Genomic DNA, 15,985 nt, shown 5'->3' with positions numbered 1-15,985 from the left:
ATCCGTCTACAACCGCTATTCACCTTCTGTGGGCAAGCCAGTCCTGGATCCATAAAGCAATGCCCCCTTGGATGCCATGTCTCCTTACTTTCTCAATAAGTGTTGCATGGGGTACATTATCAAATGCCTTGCTAAAATCCATATACACTACATCTACGGCTTTACCTTCATCAATGTGTTTAGTCACATCCTCAAAAAATTCAATCAGGCTCGTAAGGCACGACTTAGCTTTGACAAAACCATGCTGACTATTCCTAATCATATTATGCCTCTCCAAATGTTCATAAATCTTGCCCCTCAGGATCTTCTCCATCAACTTATCAACCACTGAAGTAAGACTCACTGGTCTATAATTTCCTGGGCTATCCTTGCTCCCTTTCTTGAATAAGGGAACAACAACTACAACCTTCCAATCCTCCGGAACCTCCCCTGTCCTCATTGATGATGCAATGACCATTGCCAGAGGCTCAGCAATCTCCTCCTTCCCTTCCCACAGCAGCCTGAGGTACATCCTGTCTAGTCGTGGTGACTTATCCAACTTGATGCTTTCCAAAACCTCCAGCACATCCTCTTCCTTAATATCTACATTCTCAAGCTTTTCAGTCCACTGCAAGTCATCCTTACAATTGCCAAGATCCTTTTTCGTAGTGAATACTGAAGCAAAGTACCTCCGCTATTTCCTCTGGTTCCATACACACTTTTCCATTGTCACATTTAATTGGTCCTATTCTCTTATGTCTTATTATTTTGCTCTTCTATAAAGCCTTGGGGTTTTCCTTAATCCTGCTTGCCACGGCTTTCTCACGGCCCCTTCTGCCTCTCCTTCTTAAACTCCTTCCTGCTAGCCTTATAATCTTCTAGGTTCATATCATTACCTAGTTTTTTTGAACCTTTCATACACTTTTCTTTTTGACTAGATTTTACAACAGCCTTTATGCACCACGGATCTTGTACCCTACCATCCTTTCCATGTCTCATTGGAACGTACCTACTCAGAACCCCACGCAAATATCTAGTTATGATAACTTCACACTCTTCATGTCCCCTGACACATGGAACTTGCACCATACTGCTAGTACCTTCCACAGTGAAGACTGATGCAAAATATTTATTCAGTTCATCTGCCAATTTGTTGTCCCTCAATACTACCTCTCCAGCATCGTTTTCCAGTGGTCTGCCATTCTCGCCTTTATTTACACTTCATGTATCCTCTTTAATATTATCAGCTAGCTTTACTTTTGTATTCTGTCTTTAACTTATTTACTTTTTAGTTGCCTTCAGTTGCTTGAGCCAGTCTCAAACAACCCCAACGATGGAAATTCCACTGGATGAAAGCCTTCCCCCAGAAACTAAATGCAACTGGGCAACCTGGAAGTGCTTTAACAGACTTTGGACTGGTGTAGGTCGTTCAAAGGTGTCACTAAGTAAATGGGGATATACAACCAGCCCGACAACTTGTGAATGTGGAACTGAGCCACAAGCTAAGCAACATCTCCTGCAATGCCCAACGCTAGAGGAACTATGTACTGTTGCAGATCTTGGCGAGTTCAACAACATGGCGCAAAAAGGTGTCCAGTTCAGGCTGGGTCATGTATAGATTGTCCGTGGACATGATAAGAAGCTGGTTTTGAGATGTTTCCCATTGCTCTAACTTCCCACTAATTTTTGCTTTATTATATGCCCTTGCTTTGGCTTTTATGTTGACTTTGACTTCTCTTGTGAGCCATGGTTGTGTCATCTTTCCTTGAGAATACTTCTTCCTCTTTGGGATATCCTGTGCCTTCTGAATTGATTTCAGAAATCCCAGCCATTGCTACTTTGTCATCATTCCTGCCAGTGTTCTTTTCCAATCAATTCTAGCCAGCTTCACTTGCATGTCTCTGTAATTCACTTTACTCCACAGTAAAACTGGTACATCTGACTTGAGATTCTGCTTCTGAAATTTCAAGGTGAATTTGATCACATTATGATCATTTTCTACTAAGGGTCCTTTTACCTTAAGCTCTCTAATCAAATCTGCTTCATTGCACAACACCCCAATCCAGAGTAGCTTGATCCTCTAGTGGCCCAACCATAAGCTGCTCTAAAAAGCCATCTTGTAGGCATTGTAGAAATTCACCCTCTTGAAATCCAGCACCATTCTGATTTTCCCAATCTACTTGCATATTGAAGTCACCCATGACTATTGCAACATTGCCCTTTTGGCATGCATGATCTATCCCCCATTGTAATTCACAGGCCACATTCTTACTATTGTTTAGGGGTCTGTATACAACTCCCATCGGGGTGTTTTTACCCTTGCAGTTCCTTAGTTTTATCCACAATGATTCAACACCGTCTGACCCTATTTCACCTCTTTTTAATGATCTAATTTCATTTATTACCGTTCTGCCTTCCTGCCTATCCTTTCCATGTAGTGTGTATCCTTGGACATTGAACTTTCAGCTATAATCTGTGATTCTGTGGTGCCTATAACATCATACCTGACAGTCAGTAACTGTGCTTCAAGTTTATCTACCTTATTCCAGATACTGCGAGCATTCAAATATAACACCATCAGTCCTATATTCACCTTTTTCAGTTTTGTCCTCCTCTTTTGTTGCAACTCATCCTGTTGACTGCAATTTTGCCCTATCACCAGCTTCTCCTCATACACATTACCTCTGTGCTCATCCCTTTGATTCCTAACTTTGTCTAAAGTCTTAGCAACATACTGCCTCCACAACCTCTCCACTAACTGTTCTGGTACTCTGGTTCCCATCTCCTGCAACTCTAGTAGCATTAACAGACCTTTCCACTAGGATTTTAGTTCCCCTCCAGTTCAGGTGCAAACTGTCCCCTCTATACAGGTCCCACCATCCCTGGAAGGGAGCTCAATGTTCCAAAAATGTTATGTCCTCCCTCCTACACCAGCTCCTTAGCCACGTATTAAACTAGCGTATTCCTAGTTCTAGCCTCATTAGCACATAGCAAGGGTAGCAGTTTTGAGATCACAACCCTGTAGGTTCTGCTGTTTTAACTATTAATTTTAACCTGATCTTGATTAGTGCTGTTAAACTTCTGCTTCGACTCATATGAAAATTAAAATATCACAATGCAATGCTTATGTGGGAAAATATTATATGATTGGTTTCCTGAAATGAACTGCATTGTCAACAATTAAATGGATGAATGCATTGTGCAAACTGAAATGGAAAAGCAAAACTGAAAATATTAAATCTATCTGTATCCATGGTTCTTATAATTAAGAACGAATCATAATACTGTCTTGTCAATACTGCAAAACTTTAGTTTTGGTATGTTAAGATACTATATTGGTCTTTTTCTTGAGTCCTGATGCTGAGATAGATGCCAGGATGTGCTGGGACACATTATCAGTGATGTAACCTGGGGTCATCAGGGGTTTGGGTCTTTCAATGTCAGACATCCTCGCTGAGGTGACCCAGTCAAGGTTGATCAGGCTCCAAGATTGTGTCCCAGAAGCACTGGTCCACAGGTCACACCTCTTGGTCCATAGTTCGTGTCAGTCCTGATGGCTTGTTTCTTTGCAGGCCTCATAATGCCAAGGAGAGAGTAGGTTTGGCAGAGCCAGCAGCCAGCGAAATCTCTACACACCAGCTTTAAAGACTCCCATTTTTCCCTCCACCCCTGTCCCTGGCAGTACTCTACTAGCTCCTGGTATTCGGTCTTGTTCTCGAATGCCTCCTCAACCCGGTCATTCGAAGGTACTATCCATTCTGCCGTGATCACCTGCTTCAAGGTTTCTGTACTGTTACATTTTCTTCTATTAACTTTTTTAGGCTGTTTTCCATGGCACACCTGTAACAATTGAGAATTTCTTGTCTTGGAAAGCAAGATTTGATACAGAGTTAACTGAAATAAAGAAAAAGCAAAAAGAAGACGAGCAAAGCGGAAAAGTTAAACTGACAGGTTTGTGATTTGATTATTGTACCTTCTCTAGAAATTTTTGGTTAGTTAATACAAAATGAACAATATATCTTTTTCCAAAATATTAACAAAGCTCATCTCGTTACTGTATTGATGCTTATTTTAAAGATTACCTTTATTTTTTACATGTGTACAGAAACATGCAGTGAAATACATTGTTTGCAGCAACGTCAAACACAGTCTAAGGGTGATAGATAGGACAAGTAGAGAGATAGTTACACCACTGGTTTATGATGTTAAAAGTCCATTGTGTCGCTTTTTCTAAGCACTGTGCCCAAAGATCTTGGGTCTCTGGAAATATTCATGCTTTATTGCTTTACCACATTGAATCACAGTGGATTTCATTTGGCTTTTTTGACACTGATTAACAGAAAAAGACTCTTTCGTGTTAAAGTGAAAACAAATCTCTACAAAGTGATCTAAACTAAATACAAATTTAAAACACAATAATTGATTGCATAAGAATTTTCCCCCCTTCAAGTCCGTATTTAGTAGATGCACCTTTGGCTGCAATTACAGCTTTGAGTCTTTGTGGATAGGTCTCTATCAGCTTTGCACATCTGGACACTACAATTTTTCCCCATTCTTCTTTACAAAACTGCTCAACTGCTGTCAGATTGCATGAGGATTGTGAGTGAACAGCCCTTTTCAAGTCCAGCCACAAATTCTCAATTGGATTGAGGTCTGGGTTCAGACTTGGCCACTCCAGGACATTAACTTTATTGTTTTAAAGTCATTCCTGTGTAGCTTTGGCTTTATGCTTGGGATCCTTGTCTTGCTGGAAAACAAATCTTCTCCCAAGTTGCAGTTCTCCTGCAGACTGTATCAGGTTTTCCTTCAGGATTTCCCTGTATTTTGCTGCATTCATTTTACCCTCTCCCTTCACAAGACTTCCAGGATCTGCATGCTGTAAAGCATGATGCAGCCACCACCACGCTTCACGTTAGGGATGATGTGTTTTTGATGATGTGCAGTGTTCGGATTACCGTAAAATAGCATTTAGCCAAAAAGCTCAATTTTGGCTTCTTCAGACAATAGAACCTTCTTCCAGCTGACTTCAGAGTCTCCCACATGCCTTCTGGCAAGCTCTAGCCAAGATCTCATGTGAGTTTTTTCAACAGTGGCTTTCTCTTTGCTATTCTCCCATAAAGCTGCAACTGGTGAAGCACCTGGGCTACAATCAGATGCACAGCCTCTCCCATCTCAGCCACTGAAGCTTGTAACTCCTCCAGAGTTGTCATAGGTCTGGTGACCTCCCTCACTAGTCCCCTTCTTGCACGGTCACTCGGTTTTTGAGGACAGCTGCTCTAGGCAGATTTACAGCTGTACCATATTCTTCCTATTTCTTGATGATTGACTTAATTGTACTCCAGTGGATATTCAGTGACTTGGAAATGTTCTGAGATCCATCTCCTGCCTTGTGCTTTTCAATAACCTTTTTGTGGAGTTGCTTGGAGTGTTCTTTTGTCTTCATGGTGTATTTTTTGCCAGGATTCTGACTCATCAGTAGGTGGACCTTCCAGATACCACATAACCATATAACAATTACAGCACGGAAACAGGCCATCTCGGCACTTCTAGTCCGTGCTGAACGCTTACTCTCACCTAGTCCCACTGGCCCGCATTCAACCCATAACCTTCCATTGCTTTCCTGTCCATATCCACTTTTACTTTAAATGATAATACCGAACCTGCCTCTACCACTTTTACTGGAAGCTCGTTCCACACAGCTACCACTCTCTGAGTAAAGAAATTCCCCCTCGTGTTACCCTTAAACTTTTGCCCCCAACTCTCAACTCAGTCCTCTTGTTTGAATCTCCCCTATTCTCAATGGAAAGTAATGAAAATAAAAATCCATGTGTATTTTTACTACAATCAATTGAAACATCTTGACTGCACACAGGTGATCTCCATTTAACTAATTATGTGACATCTAAAACCAAATGGCTGCACCAGTAATGAGTTGGTGTGCCATATTAAAGGAATCAATTATTTTGTGTTTTATATTTGTAATTGATTTAGATCACTTTGTAGAGATCTGTTTTCACTTTGACACAAAAGAGTCCTTTTCTGTTGATCAGCGTTAAAAGAGCCAAGTTAAATCTCCTGTGATTCAATGTTGTAAAATGATAAAACATGAAAACTTACAAGGGGTGGTGAGTACTTTTTATAGGCATTGTACATGTAGCCAGGGTGCCCAAGACTATTGCACAGTACTGTATTTGAGTTAATGTGCTATAAAATTCTGACCAACTTGAATGTTATATCTTTCAAATTGTTTTTGTATTTCAGGAAAGCAGCAATTTGAAACGGATCATAACCTTGACACATCTGACATTCAGTTCTTGGAAGAGGGTAAAGTATAATTTATTTTGATTTTTGGATGTTTGTAAAAAAATTGCCGTTATATGCACAGATATGAATTTTTTTACATTGCAAGTTGATTTGTGTGTCCTCTAATTGCCTCATGTCAGTTTGTTGATAGGAACATGGTAGGGGAATGACTGATCTCTCAGCTTTCTCTGATATAATATTTTATCTTTCAATTAAATTATCACTATCAGAATCAGGTTCTGAAACTGGCATATGTTGAGAAATTTGTTATCTTTGCAGCAGCAGTACAATACATGAAAATATAGAAAAAAAACTGAATTACACTAAGTATATATATGTTGGGATCAGAATCAGGTTTAATATCACCAGTGTATGTGGTGAAATTTGTTAATGTATATTAAGTAGTTAAATTAATAAGTAGTGCAACATACAGAGATAAAAATGTAGCGAAGTAGTGTTCATGGATTTAATGTCCATTCAGAAATCTGAGAGCAGAGGGGAAGAAGGTGTTCCTGAATCACTGAGTGTGTGTCTTTAGGCTTCTGTACCTCCTTCCTGATAGTAGCAATGAGAAGAGTGATCGGGGTCCTTAATAATGACTGACATCCCCTCTGTACCTACTTCCAAGCACCTTAAAACTATGCACCCTTGTGCTAGCCATTTCAGCCCTAGGAAAAAGCCTCTGGCTATCCTCACAATCAATGCCCCTCATTATCTAATACACCTCTGTCAGGTCAGTTCTCATCTGTCGTCACTTCAAGAAGAAAAGGCCAAGTTCACTCAGCCTATTCTCATAAGGCATGCTCCCCAATCCAGGCAACATCCTTGTATATCTCCTCTGCCCTCTCTCTGTAGTATCTACATATTTCCTGTAGTGAGGTGACCAGAACTGAACACAGTAGTCCAATCCTTACCCTAGTTCTGCCAATCTTCTCTCGTACCCCCATTTTCTGTCACCTCTGATCTTCTCGTCAGTAACTGCAATCATCTCCCCTCTTTGGTCTCCATCCATCCCTGGAGCTTCTTTCCTGCCCTGGAATCTTACCCAAGCAACTACCTTCTCCCAAACCTCAATGGTGGGTGTATTTAGTGAAGGACCCTCTTTTGAGGCATTGCCTTTTGAAGATGTCCTCGATGGTGAGAATTATCGTGTCCATGATGGAGCTGACTGAGTTTGCAACACTCCGCAGCTTTTTCTGATCCTGTGCATTTGTTCTTCCATAATAGATGGTGATTCAGCCAGTCAGAATTTCACCAACTGTGTCACAGATAATAAACCTGATTCTGATACAACACGTAGACACTTCAGTACTTTGTGTCCACACTATTTATCAAAAACCCATCTTCATCAGTTTTCCCCCCCGTTTCCCCACCACTTCTCCCCAACCCCAATTCTCTTCCCACTAACAGCAATTTACAGCGGGCAATTAACCTCCACCCAGCAGTCCTTTGGCAAGTGGGGGTTGTGGGGGGGAAGATGACCGTGGGAGAAACATATAAAGTGCATGCAGACAGTACTCAAGCTCAGGATCAAACTACTGGTATCTGGAGAAGCGAGGAAGCTTCTGTTCCACCCCAAAAGTCAAAGCTCCTTCTGGAACATTCTGTAGGGCTATTAAAACAAAAACTTTACACCATCTTAAAAGTCTCTTTCCTTAGGCAGTTAATCTGATCAATTCCCTCCTCCCCCACCCCTCTATCAATAACTTTAACAGTAAACACTCTGAACCACATTTTGTTATGCTCTTTATATTATAACTACTTGCTGGTATTTATTTATGCTCACTTTATTCCATATCTGTACTATAAACTCTGAGTTTATTTTTATATAATTCTTTATAATTGTTGAATGTTGTTTTTGTTACATGTTGCGCCAACACACCATAGTAAAATGTAAATGTATATGCCAAATAACATTGATCCTTGATAACTACTATATTGGCGACCATTGCTATAATCAGAATCAGGTTTATTATTGTGAAATTAGCTCTCTTATGGCAGCAGTACACTGCAATGCATGAAAAAATTACTGCAAGTTATTGCTACCATCAAGGAAGAGCTACAGAAGCCTGAAGAGTCTTGCTCTTTGTTTTAGGAAAAGCTTTTTTCCCTCCACAACCAGATTTCTGAAAGGACAATAAACCCATGTACATACTCCTGTACTGTCGTGATGAGGCCACACTCGGAGAGAAGCAACACTTTATATTCCATCCCAAGTAGCCTCCAACCTGATGGCATGAATATCAATTGATCCTCCACCTTCACCATTCCCCATTCCTATTTCCCCTCCTCATCTCCTTACCAGCCCATCACCTCCCTCTGGTGATCCTCCTCCTACCCATTTTCCTTAGCTATCTGTCTTCTCCTATCAGATTCCTCCTCCTCCAGCCCTTTATCGCTTTCGCCAATTTTCTTCCGAACTCTTATCTTCACCCCTCCCTGCTCTGTTTCACCTTTGACCTACCACCTTGTACTTCTTCCTCCCCTCCTCCCACCTTCTTACTCTGACTGCTCCTTTTTTTTCTAGTTTTGCTGAAGCGTCTTGGCCTGAAATGTTGACTGTGCTGTTTTCCGTAGACGCTGTCTGGCCTGCTGAGATCCTCCAGCGTTTTGTGTGGTCCGTGTACACTACCTGACATTCCTTTATTTTTGCTCTCTTATATGTCTTTTGTTATGTATTGCACTGCACTACTGCAAAACGACAAATTTTATGACATACGCCAGTCAGCAAATAACACAGCGCTATATATAACTGAACTGAGTATACTCGGACTGTTTAATTGTTTTGTGTTTTGGTGTTTTATATTCTTGTTTATCACTTGTTTTTTTGCCATTTGTGTGATTTCTCCTTTCTTTTTACTTGTTAAGGGTTTAATGCTTGTATTTGAGTGAGTTCTATGGTTTTCTTTGTTTCGTGTCCGTCTCTAGGAAGACAAAGCTCATGATTGTATACTGCATACATACTTTGATAATAAATATACTTAGATTATTTTGAAGATTTGATGTTAAACTTGATTCTGATTCTGAATAAATATTGTGGTGGCATCCGTTGGTCTCAAGAGACCATGGATCTGCGCCTGGAGTTACCAGGGCGCAGGCCTGGGCAGGGTTGTATGGGAGACCGGCAGTTGCCCAAGCTGCAGGCCTTCCCCTCTCCGCACCACCGATGTTGTCCAAGGGAAGGGCACTAGGCCGATACAGCTTGGCACCAGTGACGTTGCAGAGCAATGTGTTGTTAAGTGCCTTGCTCAAGGACACGAACACGTTGCCTCAGCTGAGGCTCGAACCAGTGACCTTCAGGTTACTAGTCTAATGCCTTGCCCACTAGGCCACGCACCAACACTGAATAAATATGGTGCAAAAAATGAATAGCAAGGTAGTGTTCATGGGTTCGTGGTTCATTCAGAAATATGATAGAGGTGGGGCAGAAGTTTTTCCTAAAACATTCCTAAAAAATATTTATCTTCAGGCTCCTGTATTTATTCCCGATAGTAATAATGAGAATAGGGCATGTGTTGGATGGTGAGGGTCCTTCATTCCTTGGGGTACCGTCTTTTGAAGATGTCCTCAGTGCAGGGAGGGTTGTGCCCCTGATGGAGATGGCTGAGTGAGTCTACAAGACCCACAGCCTTTTGCAGTCCTGCACATTGGAGACTGCACCAGGCGATGATGTAACCAGTCAGAATGCTCCCACCATAAATCTGTAGAAATTTTCATGTTTCACTTGTTTATACTAAATAACTATTGAGTATTGAAAGACCTAGATAGAGTGGTCTAGGACCTGAATGCACAGCTTCAGAATCGAGGGATGTCCATTTAGAACAGAGAAGAGGAAACATTTCTTTAGTCAGGGGTTGGTGAATCTGTGGAATTCATTGCCACAGTCAGCTGTGCAGGCCATGGCTTTAGGTATATTTAAGGTGGAGGCTGATAGGTTATGGGGAGAAGGGTGGGAAAGTGGGGTTGAGAGGGTTAATAAATCAGTCATGAATGAATGGCAGAGAATGTTTGATGGGCTGAATGGCCTAATTCTGTTCCAATGGCTTATGGTCTCAGTATAAACTAACTATTAGCTACGCGAGCTCATTAGGGGAACCTGTATCTCTAAATAAATAAGTAACTATTGTGACTAAATGTTCTATGTATATTTATGGCAGGTAACAATGTGGAAGTTGATGAATCTCTTTTCCAAGATATGGATGATTTAGAATTAGATGACGATGACGACCCAGATTATAATCCTGATCTCGAGAGCGACGATGATTGACTTCAAAGAAAAGATTTTGAAAAAGTGCACCATTTACAAAATGGCAGGATGAACGTGAATTAAGTCACAGTATCTGTGACTACTTGTATTGCAATTAGCAAGCAGCGAAAAAAAAGTTTTTTTTAATCTAATTCCCATTTCTGTATGCCTTGATCACTGTTCAATAAATTTACTCCAAAAGTTAATATTTTGAATGTAGCAAGATACATTTTATTTTCTTCAAAATGTTTACATTATAATTGACAGTCATTGGTTATTTATTAAACATTTATTTAGTAATTTAAGGTTATTGGAATATTTTGCAGTTTTAATAATAACATGAAATTTCTCCTACATTATAGAAATATGTATCATGGTGGAAAGTCATAAAGACTTTTGTGAATTTAAAAACGCAAACACAAGGAAATCTGCATCTGCTGGAAATTCAAACACCACACACAAAATGCTGGTGGAACACAGCAGGCCAGGCAGCATCTATAGGAAGTACAGTCGTCGTTTCGGGCCGAAACCCTTCGTCAGGACTAACTGGAAGAAAAGATAGTAAGAGATTTGAAAGTAGGAGGGGGAGGGCGAAATCCAAAATGATAGGAGAAGACAGGAGGGGGAGGGGTGAAGCTAAGAGCTGGAAAGGTGATTGGCAAAAGGGATATAAAGCTGGAGAAGGGAAAGGATCATGGGACAGGAGGCCTAGGGAGAAAGAAGTGGGGAGGGGAGCACCGGAGGGAGATGGAGGACAGGCAAGGTGTGATTGTGAGAGGGACAGAGAAAAAAAAGGGGAGGGAGAAAAAAGGGGGGATAAATAAATACATAAGGGATGGGGTAAGGAGAGGAGGGGCATTAACAGAAGTTAGAGAAATCAATGTTCATGCTATCAGGTTTGAGGCTACCCAGATGGTGTATAAGGTGTTGTTCTTCGAACCTGAATGTGGCTTCATCTTGACAGTAGAGGAGGCCATGGATAGACATATCAGAATGGGAATGGGACGCGGAATTAAAATGTGTGGCCACTGGGAGATCCTGCTTTCTCTGGCGGACCGAGCATAGGTGTTCAGCGAAATGGTCTCGCAGTCTGCATCGGGTCTCACCAATATATAAAAGGCCACACCGGGAGCACCTGACGCAATATATCACACCAGCCGACTCACAGGTGAAGTGTCGCCTCACCTGGAAGGACTATCTGGGGCCCTGAATGGTGGTGAGGGAGGAAGTGTAAGGGCAGGTGTAGCACTTCTTCTGCTTACAAGGATAAGTGCCAGGAGGGAGATTGGTGGGAAGGGATGGGGGGATGAATGGACAAGGGAGTTGCGTAGGGAGCGATCGCTGCAAAAAGCAGAAAGGGGGGGTAGGGAATGATGTGCTTGGTGGAGGGATCCCATTGGAGATGGCAGAAGTTACGAAGAATTATACGTTGGACCCAGAGGCTGGTGGGGTGGTAGGTGAGGACAAGGGGAACCCTATCCCGAGTGGGGTGGCGGGCAGATGGGATGAGAGCAGATGTGCGTGAAATGGGACAGATGTGTTCAAGAGCAGAGTTGATGGTGGAGGAAGGGAAGCCCCTTTGTTTAAAAAAGGAAGACATCTCCTTCGTCCTGGAATGAAAAGCCTCATCCTGAGAGCAGATGCGGCGGAGACGGAGGAATTGCAAGACCTTGTCCATTAGTTCCCCCCCCCCCCCCCATCCCTTCCCACCGATCTCCCTCCTGGCACTTATCCTTGAAAGTGGAACAAGTGCTCCACCTGCCCTTGCACTTCATCCCTCACCACCATTCAGGGCCCCAGATAGTCTCTCCAGCTGAGGCGATACTTCACCTGTGAGTCGGCTGGTGTGGTATACTGCGTTCGGTGCTCCTTGTGCGGCCTTTTATATATTGGTGAGATCCAATGCAGACTGGGAGACTGTTTTGCGGAACACCTATGCTCTGTCTGCTAGAGAAAGCAGGATCTCCCAGTGGCCACACATTTTAATTCCATGTCCCATTCCCATTCTGATATGTCTATCCATGGCCTCCTCTACTGTCAAGAAGAAGCCACATTCAGGTTGGAGGAACAACACCTCATATATCGTCTGGGTAGCCTCCAACCTGATGGCATGAACATTGTTTTCTCTAACTTATGTTAATGCCCCTCCTCCCCTTCTTACCCCATCCTTTATTTATTTATTCCCCCTTTTTTTATCTCTACCCTTTTTTCTCTCTGTCCCTCTCCTTGCCTGTTCTCCATTTCCCTCTGGTGCTCCCCTCCCCCTGTCTTTCTCCTGAGGCCTCCCGTCCGGTGATCCTTTCCCTTCTCCAGCTCTGTAGTCCTTTTGCCAATCAACTTCCCAGCTCTTAGCTTCACCCCTCCTCCTCTGGTCTTCTCCTATCATTTCAGATTTCGCCCTCCCCCTCCTACTTTCAAATCTCTTACTATCTTTTCTTCCAGTTATTCCTGACGAAGGGTCTTGGCCCGAAACGTCGACAGTGCTTCTTCCTATAGATGCTGCCTGGCCTGCTGCATTCCACCAGCATTTTGTGTGTTGTTTAGACTATTGTCATCTTGGTGCCTGAAAAGTATTTGTCAGTCTAATTCCACTTCCTAACTCACGTTGTTGCTTTGAGGACTATTCCTTCTATTCCTTACAGAAATGTTCAGGGATTCGGTGTCTACCATTTCAAAGAGTGAGCTTCAAAATTCTGTCGTCGTTTGGTTGAATTTCCCCACTGTCTCTCTCACTCTCCTACTAAATGCTTTCGCTAGACACTTTGGTATGTACACCTGCTTGTTAATGCAAATATCTCATCAGCTAATCACAAAGCAGCAGCATAATGCAGAAAAACATGCAGACAGGAGATTGTTGTTGTTCAGACCAAGCATCGGGATGGGGAAGAAATGTGATCCAAGTGACTGTCATTGGTGCCAGATGGGGTGGTTTGAGTATCTCAGAAGCTGCTTATCTCCTGATCTCCTGGGGTTTTTCACACACAAAGTCTCTAGAGTTATAGAGAATGTTGAGAAAAAGCAAAAAAAAAATCCAATAAACCGGTTCTGTGGATGAAAATGTCTTGTTAATGAGAGAGGTCAGAGGAGAATAGCCTGACTGGTTCAAGCTGACAGGAAGGTGACAGTAATTCAAATAACCACACGTTAAAACAGTGATTTGCAGAAGAGTTCATCTCTGAATGCACAACACGTCAAACCAAATGTGACTTCCAGTCAGGATAGCGCCTGTGTACAACGCTCCCTTGGTCGACATCTTCTGGATAGATCATGAAACCATCTTTTTCACTATTTGATGTCTTTTGCGTTTGTTTTTCATCTTGAAAGTGTTTATGGAGCTATTGGAGCCTGTGATTTGCAGTTTGGCGATCATTTGAGTGTTTCAACGCTCTGCAGTCTCTGAGAGGGTTCTGGGAGGCAGAGGCAGCATGTGTGAAGGCCACAGGATGGGGCACAAGCCGATGTTCAACTCTATTTTGCCAATTAAAGCAATGAGGGAGATTGAAGCATCGAGTTGAATGTGAAAGGTGAGCGCCAGCTACCTGCCTTTTGATTGCTTCTGGGATCGCTCTGCTATGGAGAAGGGAGACTGTCTATTGATCGCTGGTGAGATCACTCTGCTACCAGAGATGGGAGACTGTCTTTTGGTCACTGGTGGGATCGCTCTCCTGCCAGAGAGTGAAAGGTATGCGGCTGTGCCAGGAGAATATTACTTAGGTTTTCTCCATTTTTGGAAATGGACTATAGATTATTTTTAGTCTTACAGTTTTTTTTATAAACTTTTTTGCCTGATTTTTCTCATTTTTTTGTGTGTGAGTGAGGGAGATCTGGGGGTTGATATGCCTGTTTGGTTCGTTTTTTGTTTAGGGAGGAGGGAATTGGGGGTTGATGATTGTGCTGTTGTACTTTCTTGGTTTCATGGTATCGGGAGAAGAATTTCAGAGTTGTCTACTTTGGGTTTTTTTTAAAATGAACCTTTGAACCCTGAAGTGGATGGTCTGCAATAGCAGAAGACCAAGCATATGCACTCAGTGGTAATGGACTTCAGGCCCAACAAGCCTGCACCACTCAATTGCACTCATATAACATACTAACCCCTTACGTCTTTGGAATGTGGGAAGAACCTGGAGCGCCCAAAGGCAACCCATGTAGTAATGGGGAGAAAGTATAAACTCCTTACTGACAGTGGCAGAATTGAACTGGTACTGCAGTAGCATTATGCTAATAAGCCACTCCTAAATTCTTTGGCTCTGCAGCATTCACATAATTCTCGCTTCTTGTTATAACAGTCTTTTCACAATGTACTGATATCATCAGATGCATGCCGTTTTCCTCTGCCAATTAAGAATCCTGCGTGTCTTTATAATGACTTTATCTGCTTGCCTTTGTAACTGTGATCAAAGTCGCCAGATGGACACTGAAGCTAGTGGATACAGAAGTTTTTATTCAACAAAAATGAGCACTCAGCTTCATATTGAGACAGTTATGTAAGAAGAGGCCCATTTCACCCAATATTGCATGACATTTTATCTGCTGAAGATCAAAACTAACAGCAATTCTATAGTTACAAAATATCGACAATGCTTCCTTTGAATATAGTTTTCTAACACTTCCTTCTTCACACCCACTCTCCAGACACCAAAAAATGAATATTAATCAGCATTGTCTGGTTAACTCCAGTCTAAAGCTCCAGGGATAGTATTGTTCAGGGCTGCACTTTAAATACAATCTATAATCCACATTCAGGTCTGAAGATGGATTGCTGGTGAAATTATTATTTTCTATGTACAGTACCCTAACTCCAGAATACACCTTCGCAGTCCTTCTGGCTTCAGGGACCTGTACTTCTACGGACCATTTATTCCTCTGAACCTCTCAATTTCTTGGACTTTTTGGGCCTCTTTAAAGGCAGTTTTTTCCTGTGTTCTGCTTTACTAAATTCATTGATTAATTTTATTAAATGTACATGAATTGCAATATAAATCAGATTTAATCGTTGAATAAGCACTTAAAATGTTTGCTTAGTAATTTTGTTTTGAAATAGCTGTCCTGACATAATTTGGCCATACTGGTCTGTTAGTATTAATTGACACTGAAAATATAAATGTTTTACATTTTGTGTTTTTTTTAATTAAAGGAATTCAGCAGGACAGGCAACATCTATAGAAGGGAATAAGCAGTCGACATTTTGGTCTGAATTTAAAGAAATTTTTGTATCCTCAGTTCTTTTAACTGAAAGAATCTTGTCTTGTGGTGTGATGCTAGTTTCAATCTTACTGTTATTTATGCCTGATATAATCTCTGACAGCACACACTTCAGTTTCTTTCCATCAGGGAAAACAAGTATTTTCATGTCATTGGCAAACTTGGATGCTGTGCTAGACCTTCTTCCTGGTCGTTAATATAAATTACATTACTGCCATTGGATGTATACCCGTTCAATCTTTTGGCTGTGTCGAG

The 15,985-nt window shown here is 41.8% G+C and overlaps 1 protein-coding gene across 1 annotated transcript in view; it reads left to right on the top strand.

Annotated features, from left to right (window-relative positions):
- The window catches only part of rwdd1 (RWD domain containing 1), a 46,477-nt gene extending 35,743 nt beyond the window's left edge, over positions 1-10,734 (top strand). Inside the window, exons 5-7 of the mRNA XM_059981430.1 lie at positions 3,801-3,930; positions 6,241-6,303; positions 10,440-10,734. Of these exons, the coding sequence (XP_059837413.1) occupies positions 3,801-3,930; positions 6,241-6,303; positions 10,440-10,549 (303 nt within the window). The 3' untranslated portion in view covers positions 10,550-10,734. The remainder of the gene's footprint in view (positions 1-3,800; positions 3,931-6,240; positions 6,304-10,439) is intronic.
- The last annotated feature ends 5,251 nt before the right edge of the window (positions 10,735-15,985 follow it).

The sequence above is a fragment of the Hypanus sabinus genome, chromosome 10 (genome assembly GCF_030144855.1).
Source record: "Hypanus sabinus isolate sHypSab1 chromosome 10, sHypSab1.hap1, whole genome shotgun sequence".
NCBI classification, from domain to species: Eukaryota; Metazoa; Chordata; class Chondrichthyes; order Myliobatiformes; family Dasyatidae; genus Hypanus; species Hypanus sabinus.
This window is presented reverse-complemented; position numbering and strand designations above follow the sequence as displayed.